Source organism: Eretmochelys imbricata, chromosome 17 (assembly GCF_965152235.1).
Source record: "Eretmochelys imbricata isolate rEreImb1 chromosome 17, rEreImb1.hap1, whole genome shotgun sequence".
In the NCBI taxonomy this organism is placed as follows: Eukaryota; Metazoa; Chordata; order Testudines; family Cheloniidae; genus Eretmochelys; species Eretmochelys imbricata.
The window spans coordinates 4285818-4301415 of NC_135588.1; the positions used below are offsets into that span (position 1 = coordinate 4285818).

Below are 15598 nucleotides of genomic sequence, written 5' to 3' on the forward strand. Positions count from 1 at the left end.
GGGTCGCCCCAAGCATGGGGTTGCATCCCTGACCATTTTGGCTAATAGCCATTGTTGGACCTATCCTGCCTTATTGAGTAATTTGTGAACCCAATTATACTTGTGGCCATCACAACATCCCATGGCAATGAGTTCCACAAGTTAATTGTGCACTGTGTGAAAAAATATTTCCTCTTTGTATTAAACCTGCTGCCTATTAATTTCATCAGGTGACCCCTGGCTTTTGTATTGTGTAAAAGGGTAAATAACACTTCTATTCACTTTTTTCACTATACCATTCGTGTTTTTATAGACCTCTATCATGTCCCCCCTTTTCTCAGCTGAACAGCCATAATCTTTTTAGTCCTTCCTTGTGTGGAAGCCACTCCATACCCTTGATGATCTTTGTTGCCCTTTTCTGAAACTTGTCCAGTTCCACTAAATCTTTTTGGAGATGGGGCGACCAGAACTGCCCACAGTATTCAAGGTGTGGGTGCGCCATGGATCTGTATAGTGGCATTATGATATTTTCTCTCTCATCCCTAATTGAAGTGTAGTGTTGTAGTTATGCTGTGGGATGGCTGTATCCAGGGACAAGGAGGAATTAGAGGGAGTTCCTTGCCTCTTCCCATGCCCTTTGTCATGGAGAGCACACTTTTCCATAGCATTCGTAATATGGGTTTTGTATCTTCATTTTTTTTCCTTTTCAGCCTTGCTTTTGACCCTGATTATTTATTCAGTGGAACCCAGCATGGGATATGAACGCAGAGTGAAAACCCCTCTGCCCCCTGCTCTTTTTCCTGCCCCCTTGCTGGGAGGAAAAGCTTGATGGGCTCTGTGTGAGTGAGGCTGTCAGTGCACAGAAACACACCTGGGAAAAGTTGTTTTTATCTTGCTCTGAGTAAAGTTTTTCTAACATCTGTCTGCAAACAATCTGTGGGGAGGAGACTCCCTGACGGAGATTGGGAGCTCCCCGTGAAGTGTTAGGGGATGCTCCTAGATGTGATTTCCCCCACCCACCATGGGACAGACTAACCCCACCATGCTATTGCAATGTCATGCCACAAACCTACAATGGGGCAGGCGGCTCTGTGTGGCACTGCACATAATCACTATTGAACCCCCTGATTATCCTTACAGGATGCAAGAGTGCCAGGTGGAAATCGAAGCTGGTTAGCCGGCTTCAGAGCAGACAGAGATCCTAAATCCAACCCATTGAATTTTCTAATTTGACTGAAGAAGTGTTTTTTTACACACGAAAGCTTATGCCCAAATAAATCTGTTAGTTTTTAAGGTGCCACCGGACTCCTCTTTGTTTTTCTAATAGAACTGAATCTTCTTCGTCTCCAGGTATTGCCTAGACCAGTGGATTTCAACTTTTTTACCATTGTGGACCACATATGCAGCTTTCTGTGTTCTGTGGGCCACATCCACACAATATATATACACTACCTATATGGATGTCACTTGAACCGCAGCTGTCAAGGTTCCTCCCCCACTCTGAACTCTAGGGTACAGATGTGGGGACCTGCATGAAAAACCTCCTAAGCTTATCTTTACCAGCTTAGGTCAAAACTTCCCCAAGGTACAAAATATTCCACCCGTTGTCCTTGGACTGGCCGCTACCACCACCAAACTAATACTGGTTACTGGGGAAGAGCTGTTTGGACGCGTCCTTCCCCCCAAAATACTTCCCAAAACCCTGCACCCCACTTCCTGGACAAGGTTTGGTAAAAAGCCTCACCAATTTGCCTAGGTGACTACAGACCCAGACCCTTGGATCTTAAGAACAATGAACAATCCTCCCAACACTTGCACCCCCCCTTTCCTGGGAAATGTTGGATAAAAAGCCTCACCAATTTGCATAGGTGACCACAGACCCAAATCCTTGGATCTGAGAACAATGAAAAAGCATTCAGTTTTCTTACAAGAAGACTTTTAATAAAAATAGAAGTAAATAGAAATAAAGAAATCCCCCCTGTAAAATCAGGATGGTAGATATATTGCAGGGTAATTAGATTCAAAAACATAGAGAACCCCTCTAGGCAAAACCTTAAATTACAAAAAAGATACACAGACAGAAATAGTTATTCTATTCAGCACAATTCTTTTCTCAGCCATTTAAAGAAATCATAATCTAACACATACCTAGCTAGATTACTTACTAAAAGTTCTAAGACTCCATTCCTCGTCTATATCCCCGGTAAAGACCAGCATATAGACAGACACACAGACCCTTTGTTTCTCTCCCTCCTCCCAGCTTTTGAAAGTATCTTGTCTCCTCATTGGTCATTTTGGTCAGGTGCCAGCGAGGTTACCTTTAGCTTCTTAACCCTTTACAGGTGAGAGGAGCTTTCCCCTGGCCAGGAGGGATTTCAAAGGGGTTTACCCTTCCCTTTATATTTATGACAGCAGCTGTGTGCTGACTGGGTGGGCTGGGGTTGAGAACTACTGGCCTAGACTGAGGTTGCCTCGCACAATGCAATTGTTGCTCTAGCAGTTCCAGGGAAGAGGTGGCATTTACAGAGACTTCCTATGTCCTTTCACATACCCAGCATTTTAGGAGCAGTTTGTGCTCTGTTTAATGAATACTGTGCTAACACTCTCTAACCAAGCCTCTCCAGACACTCTGAACACTCATTAAGTGTCACAGCCATCCTGAAAAGCAGGAAATTAACTCTACATTTTACAGACGGATAAATGGAGCAAAGAACAGCGAAGAGATTTGACCGAGGACACAGAGCAAGTCAGTGGCATCGTTAGGAAAAGAACCCTGGAGTCATTGTTCCCTCAGCGCCTGGCTCCAGTCACTAGACGCCCTCTTTCTGTATGTCCCCAAGTCAGTTAGATTCACCAGTGTTTTGAAACTGAGACGCCCTCATTTGCGGGCATCTGGATAGCAGTGACTGCACTTTGTTTTATGGTCCTATAGCTCAGTGCTTCAACTCTGGAGGAGGGTGATACCCCCTAAATAATGGGAGCCTCCGAGCAGCTTCAGGCTCTGGAGAAAGGGCTGGGATCTCTAGGTCTTTGGGGAGGGGTTCTAGGCTGCAGCATTTGGTTCAACGGAGCATCAGTTATGAATAACTGACAAGTTTATGGAGTAGGTCAGCCGCAGCACAGAGAGCTGAGTTGGCATTTAGCCAGTAGAGTTTGTGTAGAAAATCAATCACAGTCCACCCCCATTGCTCTCTCTCACATAGAGAGACTGCAGATAATAGCTCTAGAAGCTGTTCGCTGTTTAAACAAGCCAGGGAATGGGGGGTGGGAGCAGAGAAGCTGTGTCTGGTGGGCCATGTCTCTGTTCAAGGGCAGACAGAGCTCCCTGCTGCGGTGGGGTGGGAGTTCTCTCAGCATCACCTCCTGCCTGTTTCAAAGCAGCTGGAGGGTCGGTCTTGTGCTGGCAGCAGGGCAGTCTGCTCCGCTGAGAGCTCGGCGGTGGCACCGTTACCAAGAGGCATGTCCGGGGGCGTTTATGGTGGGGCTGTTTTTTCCTATGTTTTGATACTGAAAGCTGCCCCGCATTGAGATCTTTTTGTCTAGTTGCTGCGCAAGGACGCGTTGTCTCTCTTCCTTCCAACCAAGCATTAGCACTTCATTTGTGGCTGGTGTTGGATTGATGTTCTCATCCTTTTCCACTGTACCTCTGCCAAAATCACAGCTCATTCCATAGGGCTGCTGCTGTAGAGACTTGCAAGTGAGCAAGTGCCTGAGCAGTCATCCCAAGGTGGAGAGATGGGTGTAGGGGGGGACAGGCAGCGTCAGATCAGCGTGCTCTCTGGTCTTCAACTGGCTGACCAGCTTCTCGGAGTGTGTTTGGCCCTGCGCTTCAGGGGAGCAAATGCTGCAATGTTTTGGGAGCAGGAGCTGCTCCGCCGTTAGGATTTATTTCCCAGGCTCATATGAAAGTACGTTTCAGCTGCTCCCTGATTGCTACAAGGCCACGCTGGCTTTGAAGTTGCTGCCATGCGTTCTGGCTCCTGTTTTCTCTGTGGAATAAAGCCTCCTGTAACATGGTGTCTTTGGATCCATTTGATTGTAACCTCCCTCTTGTGTTGCCTTTCTCTCTCCCGCTGCCCGTGCCCTGCAGATTCGGAGGATGACGGGGAGTCGGAGGCAGCTAAACAACTGATTCAGCCGATAGCAGAAAAAATCATTGCCAAGTACAAAGCCAAAGACGAGGAGGCGCCGCTGCTGTTCTTTGTGGCAGGAGAGGTAAGAGGGAGAGGAACTTCCTTGGCTTTATTTCTTCTGCTTTTTAAATTAAGGGCCCAATTCTTCAGCTCTTAGACCTGCAATTCCTGGGAGGCCAGGAGTTCTGTGTGGGGCAGGCCTGCAGGACCAGGCTTTTTATCAGCTACACAAGCATCTGCTTCTCTTTGGAAAGTAATTTGGGGGCTTCCTGCACGTCTTGTGAAGAGTGAGCTGACCTCCCACCCACCCTGGAGCACCTGCCCCCAAGGATCTCCTGGCACTGTACAGACATGAATGAATACACAAATGTAGTACCTGTCCCCATTGTACAGATGAGTAAACTGGGGCACAGAAATGCTGTGACCTGTGAAAGATCACAGAGTGAGCCTGGTACAGAACCCAGGAATCCTGGCTCCCAGCACCCCGGCTCTAACCACTAGACTCTGGTTTTTAATAAACCAATCAAAATAGTGTTTTGGGAACACAAACTTCCCAGCTTCAGGCCTCTATTCGATAAAACTCAAACAAACCCCAGACATTTCCAAGCAGCCAAAGGGAGCGTGCCACTCCTAGCATTCTTTAAATGCTTTGCCCTTAAGACAAATGGGGAAGTGGGGTTGGCAGGATCGCCGCAACAGCAGGGGTTGTTGGCTTTGAAACTTCTCTTGTGCCAGTTTTCTTCTTGACTATCAAATGAGGCCTGTGGTAACATAACATGGCTTGGGGCTGACTGCATGAACAGGTTACTTGTATTCCGATGACAGCCCGGGGGCTAGGGCAGAATTTTGAGGATAGAATCAAGGGTTTTCTAGATTCTCTGGTGGTGTTTAACTGATTGGAGACACTCAATGCAAGACTCTGGTGTGACTTGTCCATTCTTGACTTTCAAGCCGCATGAGACTGTGCAGTAATCTCCCAAGCAGAGAGAAAGAGACCCTTCCCTGGAGACATCGATAGACAGGACAGAGCTCTAGCAAATAGGCAGTGGGGAACAGTCTTACTGTGCTTTTCAGCAGCGTGGCTAGCTGGGAGCTGACAGGAGCTCTCCATTTCTCATTTATACGGGTCACTACTGCCTTTGCCCTTGCTGGATGAGGACTGGATGCAATCAGCGTGCACTCTCCCTCTGTCTGTGGGGTGTGGAAGGGAGCAGGGGGAGTAGAGGTTGCCACCCACTGCGAGGAGTAGAGACCACACCGCTGGTACTGAGGGAATTCAGAGCCCACATCTCAATGACTGGACTAAAGACGTAACATTTACAGGCTTCCCCTGATGGGGAGGGAGTGTTTGAATCTGAGAGTGATGTCACGTTGTCCATAGCCCTGCATCCCCCCACCCAGACTGCGCTGCTCTGGGGACTCAGTGCCCTGAGAGGAGATGCCCAGGGAGATGGTGCTTTAACTGGGAGAGGAAGCTGAGAGGCACTTTTTAATTGTGCTGTCTGTTTGCACCCCCCGCAGCCACTCAGAAAACTTACATGGCGGGCTAATCAGGCATAGGGCAGGCCGGGGGTGTGTGTGAAATGCATTGCTCAGCACATCCCTTTGGAGCATGGAGCCAAACTGGCCCATTTCTGTTGAACGTGGCCCTGTAACGAAGTGTGCTCTAGTGGCCTCTAATTGGAGGCATTCCTGCGCAAGATTTATCGAGAGCTCCCAAGTGGAGCCGACAGCCCCGTGATGGATGTGTCTCTGCGGTCCAGCTTCTGTCTGTCTAGAGAAGGGGCAGTGAGTGTGCTCCTGGTGTCCTGGAGGGAAGCGCTGCCTCCCTGGCTCTGCAGCGCGCCCGGAGCCGCAAGGACAGGCGGGTGTCGTGTCCAGAGGTGCCCCTGCTGTTCAGAGGCTTTGCAGACGGTACCTCTGGCTGGCTGAGTACCATGTGTACTGGCAGCCTGCTATGTGCTCCATCACATGCTGCAACAGCCTCGCTGGCAGCGGGGAGGGTGTATTCTCTTGGTTTCTGCTCAGTGTTGTGTTGTCAGTGCATTGTGCTTCCCCCGGTGCTGGGTGCAAGAGGTCTGTAGATCCCATCTTGGCGACTCCAGGGCTACACTAGGTTTCCCTTTACACCCTCTCCACAGCTCTGCATGGCAGGTGACCATCAGTCCTCTGGCTGAGTTGGTCAAATGTGATTCCTTCCTCAGCTGGCCAGAGAGGTTTCTGCAGGGGAATGCAAAGCAAAGACCCTCCCTCTTCCTGGCCCTGCTCCATGGACTGAGCAGGCTGCCTCGGATGTTCTCTCATGGTCCTGAAAATGAACGTAGGCAACTGGGGACTCCAGGAGATTAGTGTGTCTCCAGCTTTCTGTCGGACTCTGAGATGGGTGACCCCTGGGCTCTGCGTAGTCCTCTATCAGGGCTGGCACTGAAGGAGAATGCATTGGAAGTCTCCGGGTCACCTCTTGAATGTTAGAAACTGGTCAGCTGGTGTAGATCTAAAAAGAACTGACCTGAACCTTCCCCAGAGACTGACAGGAGCCCAGGAAGGCGGGGGAGAACCAGGCTCCTTTCCCTGATCCCACTTGTATTTCACTTCCTTGCACCTTTGTGGGCACGTCTAGAAGTGGAAGTGCCGAAATACAGCAGCAGAGGCAGGACGCCCCACAACTCCTAGGAGAGTCTGCGCACGGGACATGCAGCTGCATTTTTGGTTGCTGGATGGAACTCTTGGAGGTTCCGAACTCTTGGAGGTTTGCTGGTTGCTGTTTCTAATACTAAGTCCCTCTGTATTTATTGCACAGACAGGAAACTTGGCAGGGCAGGCAAAGAGATGAACAAATGCAAACCAGCATTTTCTTTCAGTCCTTGCTGGCTGCCAGGTATGTCTGACCCCATTCAACAATCCCCTGGCATAGTGCAGCGTGCAGAGGTGCTCTTTTAGAGCCCTATTTTATTGCTGCACCCCAGCAGCACCGAGGGGAGGTTGGAATCAATAGTTAAATCTTATTCCCTGGTGAGCTGGCAGCTGACCAAAGCAACTGCTGCAGGGCCAGCACTGACTGGCCCCAATCAGCTCCCCTCTGAGCCAGGCTAGCCTTTTTAGAACAGTCTGTACTGCAGATACGGGCTTGGTTTCATGGAGCGCCCTGCTCTGTCTGTGCAGAGGAGAAAGGAAACTCCAAGAGTGCCAGGGGCGGAGGAACTAATAGTTTCTGAGTGAGAAGAAGATTCTTCCCAAACTCTTCGAAATCTTCTGCCTCCAGTCCACCACTTCCTGGGGCCACTGTAGGAAAGGGGCTTTTGCTTCTGACACAGGCACCAGGGGTTGACTCCAGTCTGGGTGTGAGAGGATGCAGCTCCTGTGGGGATCACTGAGCCAGATTCAGAGTGATGTGACGTGCAGAGCACGTTGCAGGCCAGGTGGAAGTGATCTGGCATTCAGTGGGTGAACAAGAGGAGTGGGGTAAATCCTGCCTTTGGGAGCTTCTCTGCAAGCGTAGGTGCATGTGGTCAGTGAAACAGCAGCAAGCATAGGGCTGAGTGCTGGGAATGCCTAGGCCTCAGTTTGGGTCAGTTGCTCCAGCACAACCCCAGCAATTTCACTGGCTGGCACGAGGATGGCTGAGAGCAGCATTTGAGCCACAGGTTTTGCTCCTGGCTCTGCCGTTGCCTTGCTGTGTGACCTTTCACACTCCATGTCTGTTTCCTCCTGTGTCCAGTCGAGACAGTGTTTCCCTAGCTGCACTGGGTGGCTGGTGTTTGTAGAGACCCTAGAAGCCCAGTGGAAGGAGTCAGTGTGAAGAGAGATTCTTATCAGCCCTTTACTAGCCTGTGCAGGTCATGCTGTCACTGTAAGCTTGAAAATTACAAACATGCTTTAAACAAGGATTGGAAAATCCATAGTGCCCTTTAACTCCCCTGGCAGGGTCCAGGAGGAAGGGTCTGTGTTTCCCTTCCAGGCTCTCAAAGCAGGCGGCTGTCCCAGGGAAAATCGCGCAGCATAGGGCTGGGCAGGTGCAAAGCCTCCCATGGCTGTGTAACGTACGTGTGTGTGCCCGGTTCCCATGTGCATGCCCAGCCCTTAGTGCTCCCCTCAGAGCTGCGTGGGGCCTGGAGCCAGCCAGTTCCCTCCTGAGCTGCATTGCGCCAAGAGGGGAGCCCGCTGTCCCACCCCTGTGGCTCCCTCCCCCACTCCAGGGGCGTGCGCTGCTCTCTGTGACACACACGTCCATCTCTCTCACACGCCGTACCCGCCCCCACCCAGGGCCATCTGCCCCACTAACATCGCCCCCTCAGCCCGGGTCTCTGAATAACCTCCTTGTTGGAAAGGCGTCTATTCGAACGGTGCTGCGCTCGCACCCCTCCCCCGTAGCCTCTGGAGCGTTTTCTCCCCTGGCCCTCTTGCTCACTAGCAGTAGCTGAAACACTGATGCTTATTCATGCTGCTGCCAGCTTCCCAGCCTCTAAGAGTGGGGGGGCATCCTGAATGTCCCATTCATCACCTTCTCAATAGCTCCGACTGCCGGCTCCGTGGCCATCCCTGCATTTCCAGGGGCAGCTCTGCCGCTCACCATGCGGCCTGCGCAGGCGCCACCCACTTCTCTCCAAGGCCCATTTGCATTTATTAGAGGGTTGCGGTGGTTTTGCGACAGTCAAGTAAAGGGTGGGAACTCCTGATGCCTTGCATCCGGGCTGGCTCTTGTGACTCGGGAGCCGTCTTCATCTTCAGGCCCATCAGCCGGTTCCAGGTCGGAAGAAGCGCAGGTTAGAAACGTCTGAGAAAATGCGGTGAGAAGGCCCTCAGCAGTTACGCAGAAACAAAGCTGCAGAGACTGATCAGAGTCATCCCTCCCCTGCCACATCCACCATCAAACTGGCTGCTCTCGAAACCCCCAGCTTACCAGGGGAGCCAGCATTATAAATTACCTTGCGCGGCTGGCCGCAGCTAAGTGCTACCCAGCTGACTAAAGAAATGTTTATTACCGCTGTTGAAAAAACGACTCTGGAAAAAGGCCCAATTTCAGATGCTGCACATTCTAGGTTTGGCCGCGTTAACTGGAGCACAGAAAAAAGCATCCTACTATGGTGCTTGGAGCCAGGAGCGAGAAATGAATCATCCCAGCCCTGGCTTTGTAATTCTGCAGCTCTGGCAGTGACAAATTGGTTTTTACCCTTTCCCCAGAGCTCTGATTTCCCTGCACGCATTGACCAAAATGAATGCAACCCCTGCTGCACACCCCCACACCAACCAGCCCTCGGGTTGGATTCATTACAGCCGCCGCGTGTGTCTGGGGATATCTTGGAGGAGGCTCTATTGTTCCAGGATTCTCTCCAAAATACGTTGTTGTTGAATTGTCGTTCTTTAATTTGTGTGCTTGCGTCGGCCTTTTGCGAGCACAGATGTCACGTCTGTTGCTTGGCTCTGTGCCTTTGTCATTTCACACCCTTGCATTCGTGTTTTACTCTTCTCTGGCACCTTGTGTCTGATGATCACAAAGCATTTCAGAAACCACAGCGATATTGGTACTGAAACCAATCTGATGGTTGGTACTACGCAGTATACCACAGCTACTTAGATCTTCATACCCAGAGCTGGGAAAGAACTCAGATTCCCCTGCTCCAAAAGCACAGGCCCTTACCATTTGAGTTAAAGGAGACTCCATTAGCAGCTCTCAGCACAGAACCTTTTTCACACGTTGAGCTGTTCTGATACCATCCAGCAGAGGGCAGTTATGTACACACATTGGCCAGCTCATTGTAGTACTAACCTGTTTTACAGAGGAGGAAACTGAGGCACAGAGAGGTGAGGTGACTTGTCCAAGGCCACATAGTGACTCAGTGGCAGAATGGCGAATAGAACCTGGAATCTCCTCCTGGAAGCTTCTCGTCCTGTGCTGTAACCACTAGGTTACGCAAAGAGCAAGGCCATGAGGAAAATTGCAGTTTGTACTAACATTAGTCTGGTGCAGTGGTGCGCGACTTTAATCCCATAAGAACGGCCATACTGGGTCAGACCAAAGGCCCATCTAGCCCAGTATCCTGTCTTCCGACAGTGGCCAATGCCAAGTGCTCCAGAGGGAATGAACAGAACAGGTAATCAAGTGATCCATTCCTTGTCGCCCATTCCTAGCTTGTGGCAAACAGAGGCTAGGGATACCATCCCTGCCCATCCTGGCTAATAGCCATTGATGGACCTATCCTCCATGAACTTATCTAGTTCTTTTTTGAACCCTATTATAGTCTTGGCCTTCACAACATCCTCTGGCAAGGAGTTCCACAGGTTCACTGTGTGTTGAGTGGGAGGCTGAGGCTGGCGGATCGTTCAGGGATTCTGGGCTGCGGTGCCAATCAGGTGTCTGGTGCCACTGACAGCCTGGCCAGCAGGTGGCTGAAGGACTGGCTAGAACAACACGAATGACGTGTTGTGATCTGCACTCTCTCTGTGAGGGGTGATGGACCGATTGATCACGGTGACGAACTCTGTACCAGTTTGCTAGATGGACTTGGGCTATTCCACCTGGTGCCCACTCCATCCCTCCCACTTGAGATGCATGTTGCCCTGGCCCTCCATGGAGATTGGCCCACCCAAGTCCCAGCCTTGCAGTCAGTTGCAGGTCAGAGTGGGCAGTGGAGGCGCTGTGCGCAGAAGGGAGGGAGGGAACAGCGTTAGCTGGCTGAGGCTGAAGTAGGTCGTGCGAGTACGTGCACGACTGTTCTAACATCTCTCTTGTTCTCTCATGCGTGTGCATGGTGGTGGCTGGGAGGGAGGAGGGGTGGGTGGAAGGGAGTGTATATTCATGTCCTGGCAAGGCCAGGGTGGGCGTGTTAAGCAGAGCATTGAGAAGTGAAGAGCAAATCCCTCCAGCCCTCATGGGTCACCGAGAGGCTGGTGTGTAGCTGACAGGGCACATTTGAAGCAGCTAAAGAAACAATGGCTTTGTGCTGAGATTGGATTTCTGAGCTGTAGCCTGGGGCAGGCAGGCCATTCTCTCAGGACATGCTGGGTGGGAGCATTCTGGAGTCCTCGGGGAAGGGGGCCTTTACCTCTCGCTCCTTGTTTTCATCTCGGTAGCCTGGGTGGCACTGACTTGCTCTTGGAGCTTTCTTCATTCTCTCCTATCTTGTGACAGACAGCTCTGGGCAGAGGAGAGCAAACAAAGCCCAGCTGCTACTCAGAGCTGGTAGTGGCTGAGGCTCAGATGAAACTGTCCTGCAGCCCCCAACCCTACCCTGCATCTACCGCTTTTCTTTCTTTGGGCTTTATACTCAGGGACAGTTAGCCCCAGGGAGGTCATTCCCACCCCCACACAGTACAGCTGTCTCCGTTAAGGGTGCTGCAAAGCCTACGTTCTGGCTCAGCCATCCTCATTCCATCAGGCCACCCGTGCACTGCGTGAAATCACTGCCGGAGTGAGTCTCCCTTTGATAGTCACTAGGAATGCTGGAACCAAGGTGGCTCAGTCCAGGACTTGGGGGGCTACAGTTCGGGCATAGAAATGAGCTCATCTCATGCTTAGCACCTCTTGGCTAACTGCCATAGCGCAGCCCAGGGGTAAATGCTGGCCACTGTCATTAAATAGAGGAGCTGCTCCATCTTCTTCTGAGCAGTCAGCACAGCACCTAATTGAGCACTGCATGATGGGATTTGTAGTCTCTCTGGGCTGCACCTCTGTATTACAGATGATGGTGGAGCAGTCAGTTGCAGCGTAGGGCTCATCTACACACAGAAATTGTCCCAGGATAAGGGTGGGCGAAAACCCATTTTGCTGGTGCACGTTGCCGTGCGTGTGTTCACGCAGCAGCACACTGTGTCACTACAGGCATGGGGCCCTGTGAGTGCGTTTCCCAGCCCTCTGGCTCACACAGTAGTGAACAGGGCTACAGAGCCCCAGAGTTAGCCTTAATATTGGCGAGCATCACCTCAGAGAAGAGGGGAACACAGAGAGAGGACAGGGTGGGGTTGGATGATGTGAGGTAAATAAGCCCATATGATACCTAGTCATGTCCACTTAGCAACCAGGGCTCCTGGTCAGTAGTTCAGTAAGTTCCCTACTAATAGGTTGCATGGTGGAAGGGATCTGAATGAGGCCAGGCTGATGCTTGCCCAGTGGTCTCTTAGAAGGGGTTCCAGGTGGATGGAGGACAGCAGGGAGGTATTTGCATGAGGAGGGGATGCAGGGGAGTGTCCAGACTGACCTGATGGGAGGAGAGGCACAATGCTGGGATAGTGGGGCTCCTTCTGCTTGCTCTCTAGGGATTTGGCTTTCCTTGGCTCAGATAAGGACTGCTCTGGAGGAGAGAAGCTTTTTCTGTGTTCTGCACTTTTGACTTGAGAAACCAGGCCACAGTAGGAGAAGCTCTTCACCTTTATCTTCAAGCACACTGATCAAGTGCAGGTAACTGGGGGGAGACACCTGGCTGTTTGTCCGAATCAAGGGCTTGCTGCTAAGAATTTCAACAGAGCGCATTTAGCAAAAGGCCTTTCCAGAGAGGTGTGTTTGAAGGGAACTTGCCTGCAGAGAGAGCTGTTCTCTTTGTTCTGGCTTTCACTGTGTCTCAGGAAAATAGATCAGAGGATCCAAGGCTCGGGGTAGAAAAGACTTGTCAGGTTGTCACGTTCATCCATTTCCCCACCACCACTGATCTGTTTCCTGCAAGATCTTCTCCAGGACTTGTCCAGTTTTAAATCGCTCAGGCAGTGAGGCTTCCACCACTTTCTTCCAAGGGCCTATTCCTCAGCTGTACTGTTCTGGCTTTTGAAAGCTGACTTTTCCTTCTTTCCCGCCTCTGCTCCTAGCTATCCCCTAGGACTGCCCTAGACAATCAGCGTCTCTCCCACCTTGGGGCTTAGACACGCCAAACACATGTAGGTGGTTATATTCCCTCCACCCCTCAGGCATCACATAGTTGGGTCTTTTCATCTTCCCTCCTCCATGATTGTTATTCCTGCTCTTCTCTGAGCTCCCTTCAGTACTGGTAACTGTGCCTCCCTCTGGGACGGTACGCTCGGCTGCGTGATCGCCCTGAGTGCTTTGCAGGAGTTGAAGGGCAGAGTGGGCTGTTGAACCAGACAGGTGAAGATGAACACCTGGCAGTGCTGTCGTCAGAAGGCAGTGGCCAGCCTGCCGCGTGGGAACAGCCCTCCCTGGCCCAGCGGGAACTCGTGGCAGTGCAGCTAATGGCAGGCAGCAAGCAGCAGCCAGTATAGGGTGCTGCTCCCTGCTCGTCAGTTACACTCCATGATCCCAGAAGTGTGGAGGGTGGAGCAAGCCTGCCAGTCTTGGGGGGATGCGCTGGTCTGCTGCGTGGCTTTTCCTGTGTTTATAGGGAAGCCTGCTGGAGAGTTTCAATCCTAGCTAAGTGGTAAGGGGTGTTGCGTTAGGTCAGATGGAAGGTACGGACTAAAGGTGTTTGCATAACCCAATCACTGTCCAGCATTCAGCAGTGTTCAGCAAGGGTTGGGGTTGAGATACAGAGACCTGCGCCAGCTCGGCACCATGGCAAACACACCATTAACAATCCTGTTAACCTTGTATTGAAGATAGAGCAAAGAAGGCAAAACAGGTAAAGCATCTGCAGTGTAAAGTGTTGGGAAAGGCTTTCATTTGAACCACATCCCTTGTTCCTTTCCCTTTAGCTGGAGAGCGCTTTTAGAAGGCGACCCCCCGTTGAACTGTCCCTCAGATGGTAACAAAGATGATAATGATGGTCGGGGTGGGGGCGGGGGGAGAAATTTATTGAGCTGGGCTGGAGCTGATGTTGCTGTTAAAGTCTGATCTTGGTCCTCCCCAGGTGGTGGTTGGGTTTCAGCTGGAGCTGGTGGAAGTGATGATGTCATCTGGGTCATGCTCTCTGGCCGGGTCAGGACATTTCTCTGGATCTGCTGTGGTCAGGACATCTGCTCTGGATCTGGTTGGCTCCATGCTTTGATTGGGTGGGGGGTGCTGTTCCCTTTGGCTTAGTCACTGAGCCGAGCATATTGTGCAGGGCCAGAGTTCTTCATGAAATGTGCAGCCTGGATGCTGGGTCACACCAGCCAATTCTCCATCCCTTGGGCTTCATTCTCTTTGTTTATGGGCTCTTTCTTGCTGGCTTTCAGGACGACATGACTGACTCCCTGCGGGATTACACCAACCTGCCCGAAGCGGCGCCCCTGCTCACCATCCTGGACATGTCAGCCAGAGCCAAGTATGTGATGGATGTCGAGGAAATCACTCCTGAGATCGTGGAAGCCTTTGTGAGCGACTTTCTAGCGGACAAGCTAAAACCTGAACCCATCTGAGGGGCTTTCAGCACCGACAGACATTATTTAAAACTAGGTCTCTTCCTCCGCTAGCTGAGTGCTCAGCGTGTTCTCTCGCACGACCCAGTACCCAGCCTTCCTGTGGTGCCTTGTTTTACGCAATGAATCCTCCTCCGAAGCAGACTCCTGGAGATGCACTTTCAGCAGGGAGTTGCTGGCATTTGGAGACTTTGCTTGTGCTTCATGGTGATATATTCTCTAATAACCAGGCCAGAACCGTTACCGTATCGTTATTTTATACACGGCACTAGCTAGTAGGCAAACGTTTTGCATGATGTTCTTGCCAACTTAAGCATCAGGCAGTGGACTGGGGTTCTCGGGGCTCTTATATTCCTCCTCTTCTCCCTTCTCATCTTCACCCTTCTCTCCTCTCCCCACCCCTTCCCAGACAGACAATGCCAATGAAGCAATAAGACAATTCTCTACTTTGCCACCCAACCTCCTTTCCCTCGTCAGTATCAGTGAGCCCACAGTGCCAAGGAGAAGTGTAACTGCTGAAAAGCTCAATGCAGATTGGTCATGATGCAGCAAAGGTCTCTCTCCTAGTTCAAGAACTCCAGTTTCTAGGTTGTATTTACCCGCCCGCCACCTCCCCACCAAACACACAGCAGCCTTAGTTAAGTGTCAGTCATATGCATTTGGGGGAAATCCCATGTACCCCCATACACTCCTGACCCAAAAGGAAAAACAATGCAGGGCTGCCCTGATCCTCCTCTGCTGTTCTGACATTTTCTCATTCTCTCTTGCCTTTTTCTTCCCTCTGTTTCTTTCCTCTCCCTGGTAAGAAATGTCCTCCCCCTACATTCGTTGTTTAAGATGTTCTTTGTAGCTGTTTCCCAAGCCCAGCCTTGACGGTGCTGTTCTAAACAACCCCAAGCAGCTCAGCTGAGCCCCCAGAAAATTGAGGTTGTAAAAACTGTACATGGTGATTGGAACTTTGTAATAAAATGGTTACAGTCACCTGGTTCCTGGAGGTGCAGATTCCCTGGGCCCTGCTCACAACAAAGCCATCGTAATGGCTGGGGTGAGGGTTTGGACATGGGGGCAGGGGGGCTGAGGAAGAAGTGTGTCTAGTGGAGACCTGGAAGCGTTACTCTAGTATGCAGATCCACCGACCCACATGAGTAAAGGTTTTTGGTTTGGGGTCCTCATTGTGGCCTTTCTGTGCCCAAGGGGCTGCTGTA

At 51.1% G+C, this 15598-nt stretch overlaps 1 protein-coding gene across 1 annotated transcript in view; it reads left to right on the forward strand.

The window, feature by feature from the left end:
• Positions 1–15247, forward strand: part of NXN (nucleoredoxin) — a 101163-nt gene extending 85916 nt beyond the window's left edge. Inside the window, exons 7-8 of the mRNA XM_077836708.1 lie at positions 4070–4194; positions 14211–15247. Of these exons, the coding sequence (XP_077692834.1) occupies positions 4070–4194; positions 14211–14393 (308 nt within the window). The 3' untranslated portion in view covers positions 14394–15247. The remainder of the gene's footprint in view (positions 1–4069; positions 4195–14210) is intronic.
• The last annotated feature ends 351 nt before the right edge of the window (positions 15248–15598 follow it).